The sequence below is a fragment of the Bufo gargarizans genome, chromosome 7, assembly GCF_014858855.1.
Source record: "Bufo gargarizans isolate SCDJY-AF-19 chromosome 7, ASM1485885v1, whole genome shotgun sequence".
Taxonomy (NCBI): domain Eukaryota; kingdom Metazoa; phylum Chordata; class Amphibia; order Anura; family Bufonidae; genus Bufo; species Bufo gargarizans.
Window position 1 is genome coordinate 72,526,620 of NC_058086.1, and position 19,137 is coordinate 72,545,756.

Sequence of the window (19,137 nt, forward strand, 5' to 3'; positions counted from 1 at the left end):
AGAGTCCAACTAATACTATGGGGGCAGTGGAGTGAGGGGACAGAGACCTGCTTGGTCCTATTGCTTTTTCGGCTGAATTGATAGAGCCTGTGCAATTTCAGAGAAACTGTATTGTTAGCAAGCAAAGGGGCGAGGATTTGTACCGAGGATCAAGCTTTGATCTATGCCGTGGAGGCCCTCTCTCATCTGTGTGTGTCATGTTTCTTATGTTCAGCCATCTCTTATCCTGACTTTAGTCATATAGGCATTTTTCAGCGCTCTCCCTTTTCACTTTTTCATTATTGTATTAAAACAAATTCTTACGTTGAAGGCTACTTTCACACGGGGGCGGCTGTCCTCTCCAGTGGCCTGGTTCAGCATAGAATGCCGGGATTCGTGCAGCTGTTTTTGTCTGACCGTTTCCCAGCACATTTGCCGGGCAGCAGCCGTATCTCTGCCAGAGCCGTTGAATATAAGGCAGGCAGGCGGTAGTATCTGGCAATGCCGGATCTGGAGAACTCTGTGCTGGAACAGCCTGCCGGGGAGGACAGCTGCAGATGTGAAACTAGCCTAAGGTCACTCTGGACTACTGAAGCCCATCAGGACACATATGATTTCCAAGTTTAATCAGTGGTAAGAAGGTGATAATGGACCCAAATGCCTGTAAAACAGGTTTGGCGTTTGGGTGTAGAAGTTCTGTTATGCATTGTGTTATAACAGAATTTGTAGACGGAATGCAAAATGGAGGCCTTTAAGAGGCATTTTTAATCCGTCATAACAGAAGTCTATGGCCAAGCATAACGGATCCGTCTGGTTTCTGCTCTGCAGGACTTTGTTTTCCTTCCTGTACAACGGAAACCAGACGGATCCTTTATGCTTGGCCATAGACTTCTGTTATAACTGATCAAAATGGAATGCCTCTTAAAGGCCTCCATTTTGCATTCCATCTCGGAAATCCATAACAGAATTTCTACGCCACCCGAACGCCGAACCCGAACATCCCTAGATAGAAGGCCTAGTTTTAGGCTAGCACCCAGGGTACAGAAGAGTATATAGAATTGCACAAATAAAATCTCAGGCTGTAGATGTAGGTTGACGTAAGACAGCGTAGAATAGTACTGACATGCAGTCACCCAAAACAACTTATAGTAGCATAGTCATACAGTGACCAAAGACAACATCATATACATGTAATGCGACCAAAGGCAACAGAGCTACACCATGAGATGTTAAGCATAATGGAAATTTATATATTATTTGCGGATAAAATAATTTTTCTATTCCGAACACATGTTCACGTCTTAACTTTACATATCTCAAAATCTCTGAAAGGGATCGTCTGCTTTGGAGAACCCATTTTTTGTTTGCAAGGTTTAGGTGAGCTCTCGGCTGTCATCTGCAGATAAAACCTGGCAGCAGGTGTTCCATTTCCTTGTGGTACCACTACAGGGATGCTGCGAGGAGAAGTGCTCTGGACCTTCCTGGAGAAGAGCTACTGCAACACAGTCTGAAACCATCCAATCAGTGCTCTCAGTGTCAGACTGTGTAGGGACACCCCCCCCAACTGGTAACACCCAGCTGGACCTTCTTTGCAAACAGCTAGTAATTCATTCATGAACGTCTAGTGGGAATTATTAATAAATGGTACAACATAGAGTCATAGGGTTAAATGGACCAGAATTGTTATTACATGGGGAATGCTGGTAGTCATAAGACATACAAGTCAGCCTATTTATTGGAATGAACACTGTGTATTGCTTAATATTACTTATAGTGGCGCTGCAGGGAAGTAAAACAGGGGGAGATTTATCAAGACCAGCACTCCCCTGCGCTGCCGGAGTATGCGTCATAAATTAGGAGCATCCTGCATCAGTCCATGCACCTAAACAGAAATCTGCGACAGCTCATAACAAAAAAAAAACAAAAAAATCCACAGCAGAAATCAAGGGGTCACCCTGCCACGGATTCTGCAAATACCTTTACTTTCAGCTTTCCACACAGATTACAGCTGATTTCTGAGGGTCACAGCAGGAGTACACGTGGTTACAGCTGATCGCTGGGGGTTACAGCAGGAGTACACGTGGTTACAGCTGATCGCTGGGGGTTACAGCAGGAGTACACGTGGTTACAGCTGATCGCTGGGGGTTACAGCAGGAGTACACGTGGTTACAGCTGATCGCTGGGGGTTACAGCAGGAGGGGCACCTGGTTACAGCTGATCGCTGGGGGGGTCACAGCAGGAGGACACCTGGTTACAGCTGATCGCTGGGGGGTCACAGCAGGAGGACACGTGGTTACAGCTGATCGCTGGGGGGTCACAGCAGGAGGACACCTGGTTACAGCTGATCGCTGGGGGTTACAGCAGGAGTACACGTGGTTACAGCTGATCGCTGGGGGTTACAGCAGGAGTACACGTGGTTACAGCTGATCACTGGGGGTTACAGCAGGAGGGGCACCTGGTTACAGCTGATCGCTGGGGGTTACAGCAGGAGTACACCTGGTTACAGCTGATCACTGGGGGTTACAGCAGGAGTACACCTGGTTACAGCTGATCGCTGGGAGTTACAGCAGGAGTACACATGGTTACAGCTGATCACTGGGGGTTACAGCAGGAGGACACCTGATTACAGCTGATCACTGGGGGTTACAGCAGGAGGACACCTGGTTACAGCTGATCGCTGGGGAGTCACAGCAGGAGTACACCTGGTTACAGCTGATCGCTGGGGGTTACAGCAGGAGGACACCTGATTACAGCTGATCACTGGGGGTTACAGCAGGAGGACACCTGATTACAGCTGATCACTGGGGGTTACAGCAGGAGGACACCTGGTTACAGCTGATCGCTGGGGGTTACAGCAGGAGTACACCTGGTTACAGCTGATCGCTGGGGGTTACAGCAGGAGTACACCTGGTTACAGCTGATCACTGGGGGTTACAGCAGGAGGTCACCAGGTTACAGCTGATTTCTGGGGGTCACAGCAGGAGTACACGTGGTTACAGCTGATTTCTGGGGGTCACAGCAGGAGGACACCTGGTTACATCTGATTTCTGGGGGTCACAGCAGGAGGTCACTTGGTTACAGCTGATCGCTGGGGGGTCACAGAAGGAGGACACCTGGTTACAGCTGATCGCTGTGGGTCACAGCAGGAGGACACGTGGTGGTCATTGTATTGTGAAGGAACCTTTCTAACAAAAGTGGTTGTCCAAGTAGGAGAATCCCTTTCAGAAGCAGATGTAGTAGAACATCACATGAATCTAATTGATGAATACACTAACAATCATTGAAGGACTTTGTCTCATTAAATTAATGTGTGGATTATTCATTTGTTTTACAATGATCATATCCAGATTCAGTCATAAATATACAGAAAAGCAGTATGTATCTCACTAAAACCTAATTTCCCTCACAGTTGTGAAAAGGATCAGTGTGAGACCATGCGCAACCAAAAAGTACAGCCCCAAGCAGCTTCACCACAAATTACTGACATTTTTTTAGGGTAAAATATGTTAAAAAAACTTGCAAAAACCACATAGCCCAACCTTGACGATATGTGGTAAAACCACACATCATTTGTAGTTGTAAGCTACAGTGTGGTCATGCATTGGTCACAAGCCACGGCTTCCCTCTCAGGCTGAGTTCACACGAGCTTGACAGATTTGGTCCGGATGCGTTCAGGGTGCGTTCAGTTAAACTCGCACCATTTTGCAAGCAAGTTCAGTCAGTTTTGGCTGCAATTGCGTTTAGTTGTTCAGTTTTTTCCGCGCGGGTGCAATGCGTTTTGATGCTTTTTTCACGCGCATGATAAAAAACTGAAGGTTTACAAACAACATCTCCTAGCAACCATCAGTGAAAAACGCATTGCATCCGCACTTGCTTGCAGATGCAATGCGTTATTAACGCAGCCCCATTCACTTCTATGGGGCCAGGGCTGCGTGAAAAACGCAGAATATAGAACATGCTGCGATTTTAAAGCATTGCAGAAGTGATGCATGAAAAAAAATGCTCATGTGCACAGCCCCATTGAAATGAATGGGTCAGGATTCAGTGCAGGTGCAATGCGTTCACCTACTGCATTGCACCCGCGCGGAAATCTCGCCCGTGTGAACTCAGCCTTAGGTCCCTTTCACACGAGCGTGATTTCCGCGCGGGTGCCATGCGTGACGTGAACGCATAGCACCCGCACTGAATCCTGACCCATTCATTTCAATGGGGCTGTGTACATGAGCGTTTTTTTTCACGCATCACTTCTGCAATGCTTTGAAATCGCAGCATGTTCTATATTCTGCGTTTGTAACGCAGGACAGGCCCCATAGAAGTGAATGGGGCTGCGTGAAAAACGCATTGCATCCGCAAGCAAGTGCGGGTGCGATGCGTTTTTCACTGATGGTTGCTGAGAGACGTTGTTTGTAAACCTTCAGTTTTTTATCACGCGCGTGAAAAACGCATCAAAACGCACTGCACCTGCGCGGAAAAAACTGAACAACTAAACGCAATCGCAGACAAAACTGACTGAACTTGCTTGCAAAATAGTGCGAGTTTCACTGAACGCACCCTGAACGCATCCTGCCCCAATCCGCAACGCCCGTGTGAAACCAGCCTTAGGCTTCATGCTGGAACCTATCCTAACCTAGAAGCATTGACGCTAGGGGAGTTAGTCATGGAATTGCTTCACACGGGGTCCCTGCAGTTTTGGGACTCGGAGTGCCACCTCCAGCTCTGCTGTGTGCATGAGGCCTTATCTTGTGGATTGAGAACTATCTGCAAAAATTACACCTTATAAATGAGACAGGTTCTAAAGGCCTACGTAGCCATGGAGCAGAATTTTTGATCTCGAAAATAGTTTTTCTAGGAATATGAGGAGGAATAATTCTGCTTGTTTTTTGCGTTATTAATTTTCTTTATACTTATATTTGCTCAAATACTATTAAAGCGTTCCTTTATTGATTTCCTTTATTTTCTACCCCAAAAAGCGCCAGCTCCACAATTTCATTACACATTCTGTACAGTTCATTGTGTTGTTTGTGATCCATTCGCTCCAGCAGATCAAACCAGCCGCGGGACCATGGAGATCATCTATGGGTGGCTGTTGTGAGTAGACTTGCCAGGTATACTTGGCTGCCAGCTGCAAGATCCGTCTTTTTGTTTAAGGCACGCGTGCTCTTTATATAGATTCTCAGTCTCCTGCCGGTCGCTCCAGACGCACTCATCTGGTGCCTTGCTATCGCAGGTTTCCGGGGTACAAAATCTGATCTAGATATAAACCATTACATTAGGGTTCTTCAGGTCATTGTAACAACAACAAAGTGATGCTCCCTACACTGTGACCCTTGTAATCTAATAATGTTATAATGGTATACGTGAATAGAGAGGATGGGAAAAACTGGCGCTATCAATCACCACGGTCTGCCCGCTCACTCACACTTGAAACCAAAAGAAGACCTGAAAGAGAGGTTGAAGGGTTTGGCTCATGTTGCACATTCTCAGTATCAGACAGACGTGGGCCTTACCTCTGGAACCCACTCCTTTCTACAGGTCCAGTTCCGGAAATAGCCGTGGTGGCACGCTGTGCTACTGTATTTATGGATGTCCCATGGAGAATGGACTGTATGGTGAACCATTAATTTCAATGGGTCCACAAAGAAAAAAAATACGGAAGTGTGCTTTTTGTTTCCGTATGTCTGCATGTGCTTTCCGCAAAAAAATAGAACATGTCCTATTATTGTCCGCATAATGGACAATAATAGGGGCAAACTGTTCTGTTCTGCCAAACAGGGAATGCACACGGATGTCATCCATATTTTTTGCAGGTCTGTGTTCTGCATGGAATTGGACTTGCCTCATCTTAGGGTACTTTCACACATGCAGTTTTTTTTTCGGCGCTGAGTTCCGTCCTAGGGGCTCAAATCCGGAAAATAACTGATCAGGCATATCCCCATGCATTCTGAATGGAGAGTAAGGCCTCTTTCACACTTGCGTTGTCCGGATCCGGCGTGTACTCCACTTGCCGGAATTACACGCCGGATCCGGAAAAACGCAAGTGTACTGAAAGCATTTGAAGACGGATCCGTCTTCAAAATGCTTTCAGTGTTACTATGGCAGCCAGGACGCTATTAAAGTCCTGGTTGCCATAGTAGGAGCAGGGGAGTGGTATACTTACCGTCCGCGCGGCTTTCGGGAAACTCCAGAGTGACGTCAGAGCGCCCCATGCGCATGGATGACGTGCCATGCGATCACGTCATCCATGCGCCTGGGGCGCCCTGACGTCACTCTGGAGCGCCCCGGGAGCCGCACGGACGGTAAGTATGCTGCTCCCCCGCTACACTTTACCATGGCTGCCAGGACTTTAGCGTCCCGGCAGCCATGGTAACCACTCTAAAAAAGCTAAACGTTGTATCTGGCAATGCGCCGAAGCGACGTTTAGCTTAAGGCCGGATCCGGATCAATGCCTTTCAATGGGCATTCTTTCCGGATCCGGCCTTGCGGCAAGTTTTCTGTTTTTTTGGCCGGAGCAAAAAAGCGCAGCATGCTGCGGTATTTTCTCCGGCCAAAAAACGTTCCGGTCCTGGAACTGAAGACATCCTGATGCATCCTGAACGGATTTCACTCCATTCAGAATGCATTAGGATAAAACTGATCAGGATTTTTCCGGCATAGAGCCCCGACGACGGAACTCTATGCCGGAAGAAAAGAACACAGGTGTGAAAGAGCCCTAATCCGTTCAGGATGCATCAGGATGTCTTCAGTTCAGTCTTTTTGACTGATCAGGCTTTTCAGAAAACCGTAGAATGTTGTATTTTTACCTCCGGCCAAAAATCTGGAACACTTTGACTGAACGCCGGCCTTTTTCCCATTGACTTGCATTAACGCTGGATCTGGCGCCGTGTGTTCCGCCAAACCGGATCCGGCTTTTGCATGTTAAACCCGAAAAATGTGGAAAAAAAAGTTAAAGTCCATAAATGGCGGATCCGTTTTTTCCAATGCATTTTTTCATTGTGATCAAAATCCTGATCAGGCTTCAAATGTAATCCGTTTTCACAAATTTTTCCAGATCCGGCGGGAAGTTCCAGTGACTGAATTGAATGCCGGATTCAAACAATGCTAGTGTGAAAGTAGCCTTAGACAAGGGGGCATATCGCTAGGATATGTGCCTATTGTCTGATAGGTGCGGGTCCCACCGCCGGGACATACACCTATATCGAGAACAGAGCGGACCAAAGTGGTGGCCGGACTGGAGTAAATCCGCTCTCCCCATAGAAGTAAATGGAAACACACACCAGGCATGACCGGCCACCGCTCCATTCACTTCTATGGGCCCAACGGCTCGGCTATTTTCAGCAACCCTATAGAAATGAATGGAGGACGGCTGCGCATGCGCAGTGTGCCCCCCCCTCACTTTCGGGGCTCCATTTAGCTATATGCCCCCATTGTCTAAATGCCTTCAATAGTTTTAGAGAGCTTAAAACTAAGGTTAGGAATTGAAATACAAAAATCGCTATCGGAGTTCCATAAATACAGTAGTTGAGCGAGCCTGCTCTGGTGTTTTTCGATGTCCCATAGTGGTGAATGAAGAGCGCATCGTGCAAGCGCAGCCACCTCTCCATTCACCGATACATAACTGCTGGAAATAGCTGCTAGTTTCAGAACTCCCATAACGGTGAACAGAGGGTGGCCGCGCATTTGTGATGTGTTCTCCTTCACTTTGGGTGGCCTGTTCTGGAGGTATTAGCGGGTCCCAGAGGTGGCATTGATGGCATATCCTAGTTTTGCTTATGTGTACAGAGGCACACGGAGACCCCTGTAGCTCAGTAAATGCCGTCATATGGTTCAACCCTAGGGGCTGTTTCCAGAGTAATACTGCATCAGATAAAGCACCATCATTTGTTGCTCTGTATGAAATCAGAGGCATAAAGCAGAATGGTAAAGGCACATGCATTTTATGGGTGTTCTACTGCGACCCCATGCAACAGGAGTCATAATAGGGCCATTTGCATGAGGTTTTGAGGCCTTTTTTTTTTACCAGTATTTAAAGAGAACCTGCCAGGAGATTCGTACTACCCGTGGTCAGCATGAAATCCTAGCAGGCTTCCTGGAAATCTGCATTCCAGATAAAACATAGTTAAAAAAATGAGCTGGGAAAGGGGAGAAGAGTCATGCAGGTTGGTTTCCTCCAGCTTTTCCCTGCTTGGCTCGCCCAGATGGAAAGGTCTCTCCCTATTCGTGTATAGGAAGAAATCTGTCATTTGACCAAGCTGACCAGGACCTTCCCCTATCACAATTCTCCTCCTGTCCTGTGAGTCATAGCTGTTTGTAACCAGGGCAGCATGAATCTATGATTATGGGGGCGGCCATTTTGCCTGAGCTGTTCTTAACAGCATTTAGAAAGCATTTATTAAATTGCTTTGCGGAAGCCCCATGGTCCATAGACACAATGGTCAGGAGGGGACCTTCCTGACATCTATGGGAGATGCTCTGTGACTTGTGCAGAGGTCATAATACAAGGAGAAAATAGATGAGGTTTGACAATCACCTACTGTGAGTGGTGGATCCTGTCTTATCTATACAAAGAGGTGATATCATTACAGGCAGGATTAGAATGACAGATAAGCAGGTAACTGCAATAAAGTGATCTGTACAGACCAAGAAGTGGCACCTATTATTAGGCTTAATGGCAAAAACTGCAGGATTTTATGTTTTTTGTGTAAATATATTCACATGGAAAATTGAAAATATCACCAAAAGTTCTTGTGTGACTTAAATAGTAGCTAATTTTCTGATGACACATTTCCTCAAAAAAGGGTTAGGAATTGAAATACAAAATACAAGGTAAGTCAAAACCTTTTTGAGAAACGAAAGGGAAAATGAAATATGTGATTACCAGCAAGTAATGGATGAGGGGGCCTATCTTTTAGGCTATGTCCGGAACATGGCCACCATATTGGATCAAGAGCAAATTTTTCCAGTGGGAAGAGGGTCATGTAGCATATAAAAGAAAACCAGAATGTTATCAATTGCCACAATCAGATTTGCAATATCTCTTTGAACACAGAGTTTCTCATGTGGGCTCATAACAATTGGATCCAGCGCCTTCAGCTCTGTGCTCAGCACCAGGGCCAACACATTGAACGCGTCAAATAGCTGTGCATCACAGGGAACGTTCCCGGCTGTTGTTGCAACTTTGTTTTGATAACTTTTGAACAAGAGATATTTCAAATCTGATTGCGGCAATCGATTTCTGAGAAAATGCTGGTCTTCTTTGATATGCTACATGACCCCCCTTCCCATTGGAAAAATTTGCCCTTGATCCAATATGGCGGGTTTCAAAATGATGGCCATGTTCCGGACAAGATAGTCCTCCCCTCACCCATTACTTGGTGGGGTATTCAGATATTTCATTTTCCTTTTCACTTCTGAAATAAAAGGGTGTCCTATGACTTTTGACTCGCCCTGTACATTGGAAAATCGTGCCTGCTCAATATGCAGAAAAACACAAGGTCAGCGTTGGCTGGATGAATGACCCTCTGCAGTCACTGTGCTTCTTGATTCTGTCCATGGCACTAAATATATGACTCCTGCACTGAGCTGTAATACAGCTAAAATAAAGGAGAACACTTACCTTACACTGACATCCCTGCTGATATCCCTCATTTGGTTGACTGAGGCTCTTCTTTTGGAACGCAGACAGATTCTCCCAGAGGTTATAAAGGCCACACGAATAGATGTGGACTTTGCCTTCAATCATATTGCCTTTAACAAATCAGATAAAAAGCTTTGATAAAATGCATGCCAATTAAAGGATGTAACATTTACGGATAAATAGACAAATTACATTTGAAATATTTTACTTTGTACTGATCCTAAGTTACAGCTTGTGTTAGGCTACATTCACACTTGCGTTGTTGTTTTCCGGTATTGAGATCCTATACCGGACTGGATACTCAATACCGGAAAAAAAAAAGTTTCCGTTTAGTCCTCATGCATTCTGAATGGAAAGAGATCAGATCAGGATGTCTTCCGTTCTGGCAGCATTCCATTTTGTGACTGGACACAAAACCGTTGCAAGCTGCGGTTTTGTGTCCGGTCATAAAAACGGGAAAAAAAATGATCCGGCACTGAAAACAATGTAAGGCCTCCTGCACCTGAACGTGTGCGCCCCGTGGTAGTGCTGCGGCCCGCAAAATGCGGGCCGCAATGCACGAACACAGTCTATGGGGCAGCCGCAGTGGATCGCGGATGATTCACTTTAATGGGTCCACGATCCGGCTGTTCCGCAAAAAGATAGGACATGTTCTATCTTTTTTTGCGGAACGGAAGTACGGGACGAAACCCCACGGAAGCACTCCGTAGTGCTTCAGTAGGGTTCCGTTCCGCACCATTCCGCATATCCGGATTTGCGGACCCATTTAAGTGAATGGGTCCGCATCCGTGATGCGGAATGCCCACAGAAAGGCACCCGTGTATTGCGGGACCGCAATATGACAACGGGGTGCACACTGGGTTCGTGTACAGGAGGCCCAAGTTGGTGGTGATAGGTCAGTTTTTTATGGAGCCAAAAAAACTGGATCAGTCAACCATTAACTTTAAATGTACTTAGTGACGGGCCATTTTTTTTTCCGTTTTGATTTCACACAACCGCATCCTAACAGAATAGATGCATCCTGATGTGTAAAATCAAAACGGATCTGTTTAAGTCCGGTATTGAGATCCTCTGCCGTATCTCAATACCGGAATAACAACGCAAGTGTGAACGTAGCCTTACCCTAAGTTCACACCTGAGCGTTTTACAGCGCGTTCAAACGCGCTGTAAAACGCTCAACACATGAAAACCAATGCTTCCCTATGGGAATGGTTCTCACCTGGGCGTTTTACAGCGCGTACGATCGCGCTGTAAAACGCCCGACGCATAATCAAGTACTTGAGCTTCTTTGGGGCGTTTTGACGCGCGTTTGTGGCCATAGGACACTGCAGTCAATCACACAAACGCGCGTCAAACACGCGTTTACTATTACAAAAAACGTGCATAAAAACGCGCGTAAAATGCGCGTTTGAGAAACGCTCAGGTGTGAAAGCAGGGTTATAAACCAGAGCAGTATTGACAATTCAGCAATTCTGGACAAATAGAAATCAATGTGGGAATAATAAAATAGACATTACAGGGCTCCAGACTAAAAAAAATAAACAGGAGCCATTGGCTCCTAAACTGACAAATTTAGGAGCCAAATTAAGATTTTTGTCGCCAAATTGAAAATATATATGATTATAATAAAAAATAAAAAAAAGACTTGGAGAAGATGAGACGCAGGTCACAGTAAGGAGCCAGCACTACATAGGGTTGTCACGATACCAAAATTTTTATTTGGTTTTGACACCATAAAAAAGTATTGCGATACTCAATACCATTCGATACCATGCAAAAAAAAAACACTATTCCGCATTTTTGTATTTTATGGAACGTCCAGCCCATAATAGAACAGTCCTATCCTATTTTTTGGGGGGCACACGGTTATTATTTTTTTTCTTTTACAACTTTCACCGCATAGGAGATATTTTTTAATAGTTTGGACTTTTCAGACGTGGAGATATGTAATATGTTTATTTATTGTTTATATATTTTATAAGTAAAATTGGGAAAGGGGGCGATTTATACTTTATATTTTGGCGTTTGTGTTTTTTTAAACTTTATTTTATTTTTACACTTTTTATTTACTATTAGCCCCCTTAGGGGCTACAACCCTTGTCCTATTCACCCTAATAGAGCTCTATTAGGGTGAATAGGACCTCACACTCTCCCTGCTGCCCTGGGCTTTGTGCACACAGTAGCAGGGAGCCGACTATGGCAGCCAGGGCTTCAGGAGCGTCCTGGCTGCCATGGTAACCAATCTGAGCCCCAGGATTACGCTGCTGGGGCTCTGATGGGAACTACCACTGAGGAGGAGGGGCCACTGCCACCAATGACTTTAATACTTGAGGGGGAGGCGCACTGCGCCACCAATGATGTTAACTCACCCATAATGTAATTCAAATACAGGATGCGGCACCTGAGGGGCTAACTGTCGCGGATCGCAGTTACCTGTCATAGAGGTCGGGTGCCGGCTATGTGATTCTGCAGCCAGCACCCGCTTCCTGTATATGAAATAATGAGAGAGTTATCTTCATTGGTGGCGCAGTGGCCACAGCCCCTCCGCCCCACTGTCTTTTCACTAGTGGCAGTGGCAGCAGCGGCACTGGGGGGGTGGGGTGGGGACTGCTTCCTTCTCCCCTGTGCTGCTGAGCTAAAAAGTCTTGTCGCCATCTGAAAATGTTAAGGCGAATTGGCTCATTTTGGTCGTCATCTAGAGCACTGCATTAAAGGGATTGTACCATCTGGGACGTTATTGGAATATCGCTAGGATATGCCATCATTGTCAGATAGATGCGGGTACCACCTCTGGGATCCGCTCCAATCTCCAAAGCTGGGCCCTCAGAGTGAAGGTAAGCCAACTGCACATGCGCGCCATGCTCTCCATTTATCGCTATGGGACTTCCAAAAATAGCCGAGCGAGTGCGCTCTTCTATATACGGTAGTGCCAAAGTAGTAAATGGAGAGTGCACTGCACAAGTGCAGCCACCTTTCCATGCACCACTATGGGGCTTCTGGAAATAGCTGAGCCAACTCGTGGCTATTTTCGGACCCCCCCCCCCCATAGCGGAGAACGGAGGGTGGCTGCGCGTGCTCTGCTGCTCTCTGTTCACTTCAGTGATCAGGTTCTGGAGATAGTAGCGGGTCCCAGGCGTGGGACCCACAACGATCTGCCATTGATGGCACATCCTAGCAATATGCCATCAATATCCCAGATAGGAATACTACTTTAAAGTTTTGAAACACAAAAATAGAAAAAATATCTATTTTTTCCTTAGTGATGAGGATCCCATCACCCTCATTGCATGGGCCTAGACAATCATCATTCCGTATCCGCCTAGAATATAGACTACCTTTCCTTCAATGAAAATCAGTGATGGGAGCTTCCATTCTGTAACCTGTAGAATTGTGAATGCAGCTCAGGACCATAATGCAGTATTCACAATTTTGTGTAACGGCGGTATATTCTTTTGGCTGTAACTCAAGGTTAGTGTAAAGTATAGTATTTGCAAAGGTGTGCAACTTAAAAAAAATCTATAAGTAAATATTAAAGAGAATATCCCACACAAAATATTTATTACCTGTTCACTGGGTAGATGATAATTTTTGGATCATGGAGGGTCTGACTGCTGGGATGCCCCACAATCTTGAGGGGTGGCCTCTCTGAATACAGTAGTAGTGTACATATCGGTCTACCGCTCTATTCACATCTGTGTTCCAGCAGCCCCATAGAAGTGAATGGGGCAGTGGACTGGCATGCACACTACTGCCCAGGTAAGAAGGGAATCGGAGACCCCTCGTTCTTAGGATTGCAGACACACACGCGTGATGTAATATTTATCACCTATGTTTAGGTTCTAAGTAATTTTGTGGAATAACCCCTTCAATAACGTATGCTTTAATGGGTTTTCCAGAACCTTTATTTGGCCTATCCTTAGTACAGGTGATCAATATCAGTGTACCACAGGGGTCAGCAACCTTCGGCACTCCAGCTGTTGTCAAACTACAATTCCCAGCATGCTCTATTCATGTCAATGGGAGTTATGAGAAGAGCAGAGCAAGTGTGCATGCTGGGAGTTGTAGTTTCACAACACCTGGAGTGCCGGAGGTTGCCCACCTCTGGTGTACCAGAACCAAGCATAGCTCTGTACATTGTGTTACTGTGACCGCTATGCAGATTGGAACGTCTGCCAGTCCTGTGAAAATCAGTGGGTCTGGCCCACTTTAATTTGATATATATGACCATCTTCATGCCTTCTTTACATTGCACACACAAGTATCTGACCAATTAGACCAAAGGCAATTGTAAGATTTTCCCGCATCAGAAGAATAAGGCTACTTTCACATTTTCATTTTCCTTTCCGGTATTAAGATTCGTCATAGGATCTCAAAACTGGAGGAAAACAGTTCAGTTTTGTCCCCATTCATTGTCAATGGGGACAAAACTGAACTGAACGGAATGGAGTGCACCAGAATGCATCCCGTTCTCCTATATTGCTTTCCCATGATGCACACAAAAGCACTGCAAGCAGCGATTTTTGAGTGCGTCATGGGATACGTCGCAAGACGGCATGAAACATAATGTAAGTCAATGGTGTCGGATCTCTTTTCTCTGACATAAAAGAAAATGGATCCGGCGTCCATTGACTTACAATGCTTTTAGTAACTGATTTGTCTTGGTCATTTTAGAGATAATACAACTGGATCCGTTCATAACAGATGCAGATCCATAACGGATCCAGCAAAAACTGCAGATGTAAAAGTAGCTTTACAGAGAATATGAATTAAATAATTCTATCATTTACATTTTTCCCCATAAATCAATAGTGTATTTAAGATAATAAACTTTGTAATATATCTTGTTCAATAATAATTTCTCCATCTCTAATTATCAGACACCTGTTCCCCATAGATCTGGCTATTTTAGTTTCTGGAACTGCTCAGAATCTCTGGACTCACTGAAAAACCCTGATAACTAAGTGGCAGCTTCTCATTAGGGGATCATGTTACAGAGAGCTGCAGAACTTGTGGGCGAGAAGAAAGGAGAAGGGGAGTGTGGCCTTCTGTACATGCATCTAGCATGTATTATATTATCTCACACCAGTGACTGCATAGTTTTCTTAGAGTGAACTTTCACTGCTGCTGCCATGTCTCTCCGAAAACTGCCAAATCTCTCAGAGGGACAGATCTTTACTTCATATTGAGGAAAGGAGAAGATGCAGAGCTCATCCAGGAGGATGGTTTGAATACTCAGTTTTTTTAGGGATATAGAACTGGGGGACGGGGTGAAGTGCTTCAGTGTGTAGGAGAACATCTTAACCAGTTGACAATTAGAGATGGAGCCTTCAGGAAGGGAATGGGCTGCTGAAAAATGTATAATATTGTTCTCAAGTTCATGCACTTGTAATGATAGAACTGCTATAATATAAACATACAAGAAACTTAAAATAATCCTATATTCCCCCATCAACAAATAACCCATGCCTCGTGGCTGATTATCGTCAGAGTAAACCTAAGTGTCCTTGAATGACATCTTACCTCCTAGAAGATATTCTTTTGAGGTTTCCAGGGATATTCCACAAGCAGCAGATTCAGATGAGGTTCTCACCTCCTGTAGATATATCGTCAACTTATCTCCTTTAAATACCTATGAACATTTAGTAATCAAGTGTTATTTAAAGAAAAATCGCTATTTTTGTGCGTATAATATACGTGACTACGTCAAAGCAGCTTTCAGCTTAAAGTCAGCCATAGTATGTTGGCGAACGGCCATTAGTACTGACTACACCATAAACATGGAGGCCAAGTATACATGTGTAGCTTAATGCGAGATCCAAATAAGTTGTTGCTATAGTCTGTCAGCACTTACTTGCTGCTGGAACAAAGGATCAGACTTGTTAAAGTCCAACATACTCGATCCTCTTTTTCCCAACATCTGCTATGGGGAGGATTACATAGGTATATTTGTACAGTTTACAATGCACTATTTTAACCAATACCAGGCATGCTGTGGCCTCTTTCTTAGGCCACGTCCATTGGCCTTATGATCTAGGCGAAACCTAGTCTGATTAAAGTGAAATATCAAGCACAGCCCCTATACAACGAACAGCAAGCTGTGAGGATCCCGTAGTGCTCTCTAGACACTGCAGTCTCTTCAAATAGCTGATCAGCAGGGGTTGTTGGAATCAGACCACCACCAGTCAGATATTAATGACTATAATACTGTGCAAAAGTGTGTAAAAATGCTGCAAAGTATGAAGGCTTTCAAAAACGAGATTTTTGTGGACTTGTAAAAAAAAATTCTTGCTTAGTTCATTGGGGGACACAGGACCATGGGTATAACTGCTGCTGCCACTAGGAGGCGACACTAGGCTGAAAAGTGTTAGCTCCTCCCCTGCCGGCTATACCCCCTCCACCCCAGAGAGAGTATATCAGCTTTGGCCCAAGCAGTAGGAGTAGGAGAAAAACATACAGGAAACAAACCATAACCCAACTAATGCCAGTTGGACCGAACCAGAACTGAGGACCCTGCCGGCAAACCAACGGCCATCACCTGCGGCAATAATAGAAATCAATGGATGGGAGCTGTCCACCCCAATGAACTAAGCGAGAAAGAGATTTTACAGGCGAGTCCACAAAAATCTCGTTTTCTCGCTCATATCATTGCGTACACAGGACCGTGGGACGTTCCAAAGCAGTCCACGCCCATGGAAAACGTCCTCGCGGAAGCTTAAGACACTGCTGCCTGCAAGACCTTGCAGCCCAGAACAGCGTCCGCTGATGCAAAAGTATGCACTTGGTGAACGTGTGCAAGGAAGACCAAGTCACTGCCTTACACAGCTGTGAAGCGGAAGCATGGCGGTAAACGAGCCCAAGAAGCGCCCACCGCCCTGGTCCAGTGGGCCGTGATACCGAGGGACAGTGCCTTGCCCCGGGAGCGGTATGCCTCAGCAATTGCCAAATGAATCCACCTGGCAATCGTTACCTTGGAGGCTGCCAAGCCTTTGAGAGGACCTTCAGGAACAACAAACAGAGTTTGTACGGCGTAACTAACTAGAAATGGATAAGTAAATCCTCAGAGCCCGAACCACATCCAGCTGATGGAGAGCTTGCTCCCTAGGATGTGAGGGAGAGGGGCAGAGCAAAGGAAGAACAAGGTCTTTGTTGACATGGAAGGCAGAGACTACCTTCGGCTATAAAGATTGCCACCAGGAATGCAACCTTTCAGGAAAGAAGATGGAGAAAAACTGCGTCTAGAGGCTCAAAAGGAACAGATTGGAGGGAACCAAGGGCAATGTTCAAGTCCCAAGAGGGCAAAGGGGGCGATACGGAGGGACAGTGTGAGCCACCCCTTGTAGAAAGGTCTTAACCGGGGCCTGTTCTGCTAAAGGACGCTGTAAAAAAAATTGACAGCGCCGAGACCTGTCCCTTTAAGGAATTAAGAGCAAGACCCAAATCCAGACCCGATTGCAGAAAGGAAAGGATAGTTGGAAGTGAGAAGCGCAGTGGAGGGAGGCTACGTTCTGCACAGAAGCGCAGAAAAGATCTCCAAGTTCTATAATAAATTTTGGATGACGCTGGTTTCCTGGCCTTAATCATGGTGTGGATGACCTTGTCAGGGAAACCTCGCTGCTTCAGAATGGCGGTTTTAACAGCCACGCCGTCAAACGTAGTGACTCTAAATGCTGGTGGAAGACAGGTCCCTGAGAGAGAAGATAGACTCTGAGCAGAAGAGGCCATGGCGTGTCTCCTAAAAGGAGGATGATATCGGTGTACCACGTGCGACGGGGCCAGTCCGGAGCGATGAGAATCGTCTGAATGCCCTCCATCCTGATTCTGCGCAGGACTCGGGAGGAGAAGAGGAGGGAATACGTGCAGTAGAGAGAACCCGTCCCGTGGTGCCACCAGTGCATCTACGGCGCACGCCGGGGGATCTCTTGTTTGAGAGAAGAAGGCGGGGAGTTTGTTGTTGAGTCTGGATGCCATCAAGTCCACCTCCGGTTGGCCCCAACGGAGACAAATGAAGTCGAACACCTCCGAGTGCAGAGACCACTCTCCCGGGTCGACGTTCATCCAACTTAGGATATCTGCTGTCCAATTCTCCATTCCCAGAACGTAGACCGCCGATAGAGCTGGTACATGTGTCTCCGCCCACTGCAGGATTTTGGCCGACTCCTCCATCACCGCTTGATTGCGGGTTCCCTTGGTGATTGATGTAAACCACCGCAGTGGCGTTGTCTGACTGGATCCGAATCGGCCAGCCCCTCAGGAAAGGTGCCCAATGGAGAAGGGATAGATGAATGGCCCGGAGCTCTAGGATGTTGATGGGCAGTTTGGACTCCGACTGAGACCATACGCCTTGGACTGTCCGGGGCGGGAAGACTCTGCCCCAACCCTGAAGACTGGCATCGGTGGTAATGAACGTCGCATGAGACTGGGAGAAAGGATTTCCCCGACTCCAAAGTTGGGGCCGAGAGCCACCACCTGAGTGCCGAACGCACCCTTGGGGACAGGACGATGTGATGGTCCAAGGACTCCGGTGACTTGTCCCAAGATGACAAAATTGCTTGTTGAAGGGAACGGGTGTGAAATTGTGCAAACAGAACTGCCTCAAAGGAAGCGACCATTGCACCCAAGACCTGCATGCAAAATCGGATCGATGGGTACCTGCACCAGAGGAGAAGACGAACCGACCGCAGAAGGGCTAGCCGCTTGTCCAGAGCGAGGCAAACTAACGCCGCGTCCGTGTCGAGGATCATACCAAGGAAAGTGATCTGCCTGGTGGGACGTAGGGAAGACTTCTGAAAGTTCACCAGCAAGCCAAAGTATGCCAGGGTATCCAGAGTGATACATAGACTGTCCTCGTTCTGACGGGATGGGCGACGAACTGGTAGTGGTGGGGCCCTACCGCAAAGCGGAGGAAGCGCTGATGCATTGGAGCAATGGGGACATGTAAGTACGTGTCCCGAATGTCTATTAAAGAGAGAAAGTATCCCCGCTCCAATGAAGCAACAACGGAGTGAAGGGACTCCATTCTGAAGTGTTGAATCCGGAAGAAACGGTTCAGCAGCTTGAGGTCCAGAACCGGTCGAACGGATCCTTCTTTCTTGGGGATGACAATTAGGTTTGAATAAAACCCTGTGAATTGTTCCTCCAGGGGAACCGGGGAGATAACACCTCGAGTGAGAAGAGATCAAATGCCTGGAAAAAGGCGACGGTCCGATCTAAATCTCTGGGTGGCTGGGACAGAAAGAATAATTCCGAAGGAGAAGAAGCAAACTCGATCTTGTAACCCGAGGTTACAATTTCAAGCGTCCACGCGTCTGAGATGAGGGCCCGCCAAATTTCCTGAAAAAGGAGGAGATGACCCCCCACCAATGAGGGTGGGGGCGCCTCTTCATGCGGAGGACTGCTTGTTGGCCAAGGAACGAGCAGGCTGTGCTCGCGGGCGCCAGGCTGGTTGAGGCTGAAAGAATGGCTTCTTCAGCTGGTCTTGCGTGGAGGACTTGAGAGGGGCTCCTGCTGCCAGTCGTGTACCCGAG

The 19,137-nt window shown here is 46.5% G+C and overlaps 1 protein-coding gene across 1 annotated transcript in view; it reads right to left on the reverse strand.

Moving 5' to 3' along the window:
- Window positions 1-4,911: 4,911 nt before the first annotated feature.
- Window positions 4,912-19,137, reverse strand: part of LOC122943127 (metalloproteinase inhibitor 2-like) — a 61,285-nt gene continuing 47,059 nt past the window's right edge. The window contains exons 3-5 of the mRNA XM_044300596.1: window positions 15,134-15,242; window positions 9,593-9,723; window positions 4,912-5,229 (exon numbers count right to left, since the gene is read on the reverse strand). Of these exons, the coding sequence (XP_044156531.1) occupies window positions 5,053-5,229; window positions 9,593-9,723; window positions 15,134-15,242 (417 nt within the window). The 3' untranslated portion in view covers window positions 4,912-5,052. The remainder of the gene's footprint in view (window positions 5,230-9,592; window positions 9,724-15,133; window positions 15,243-19,137) is intronic.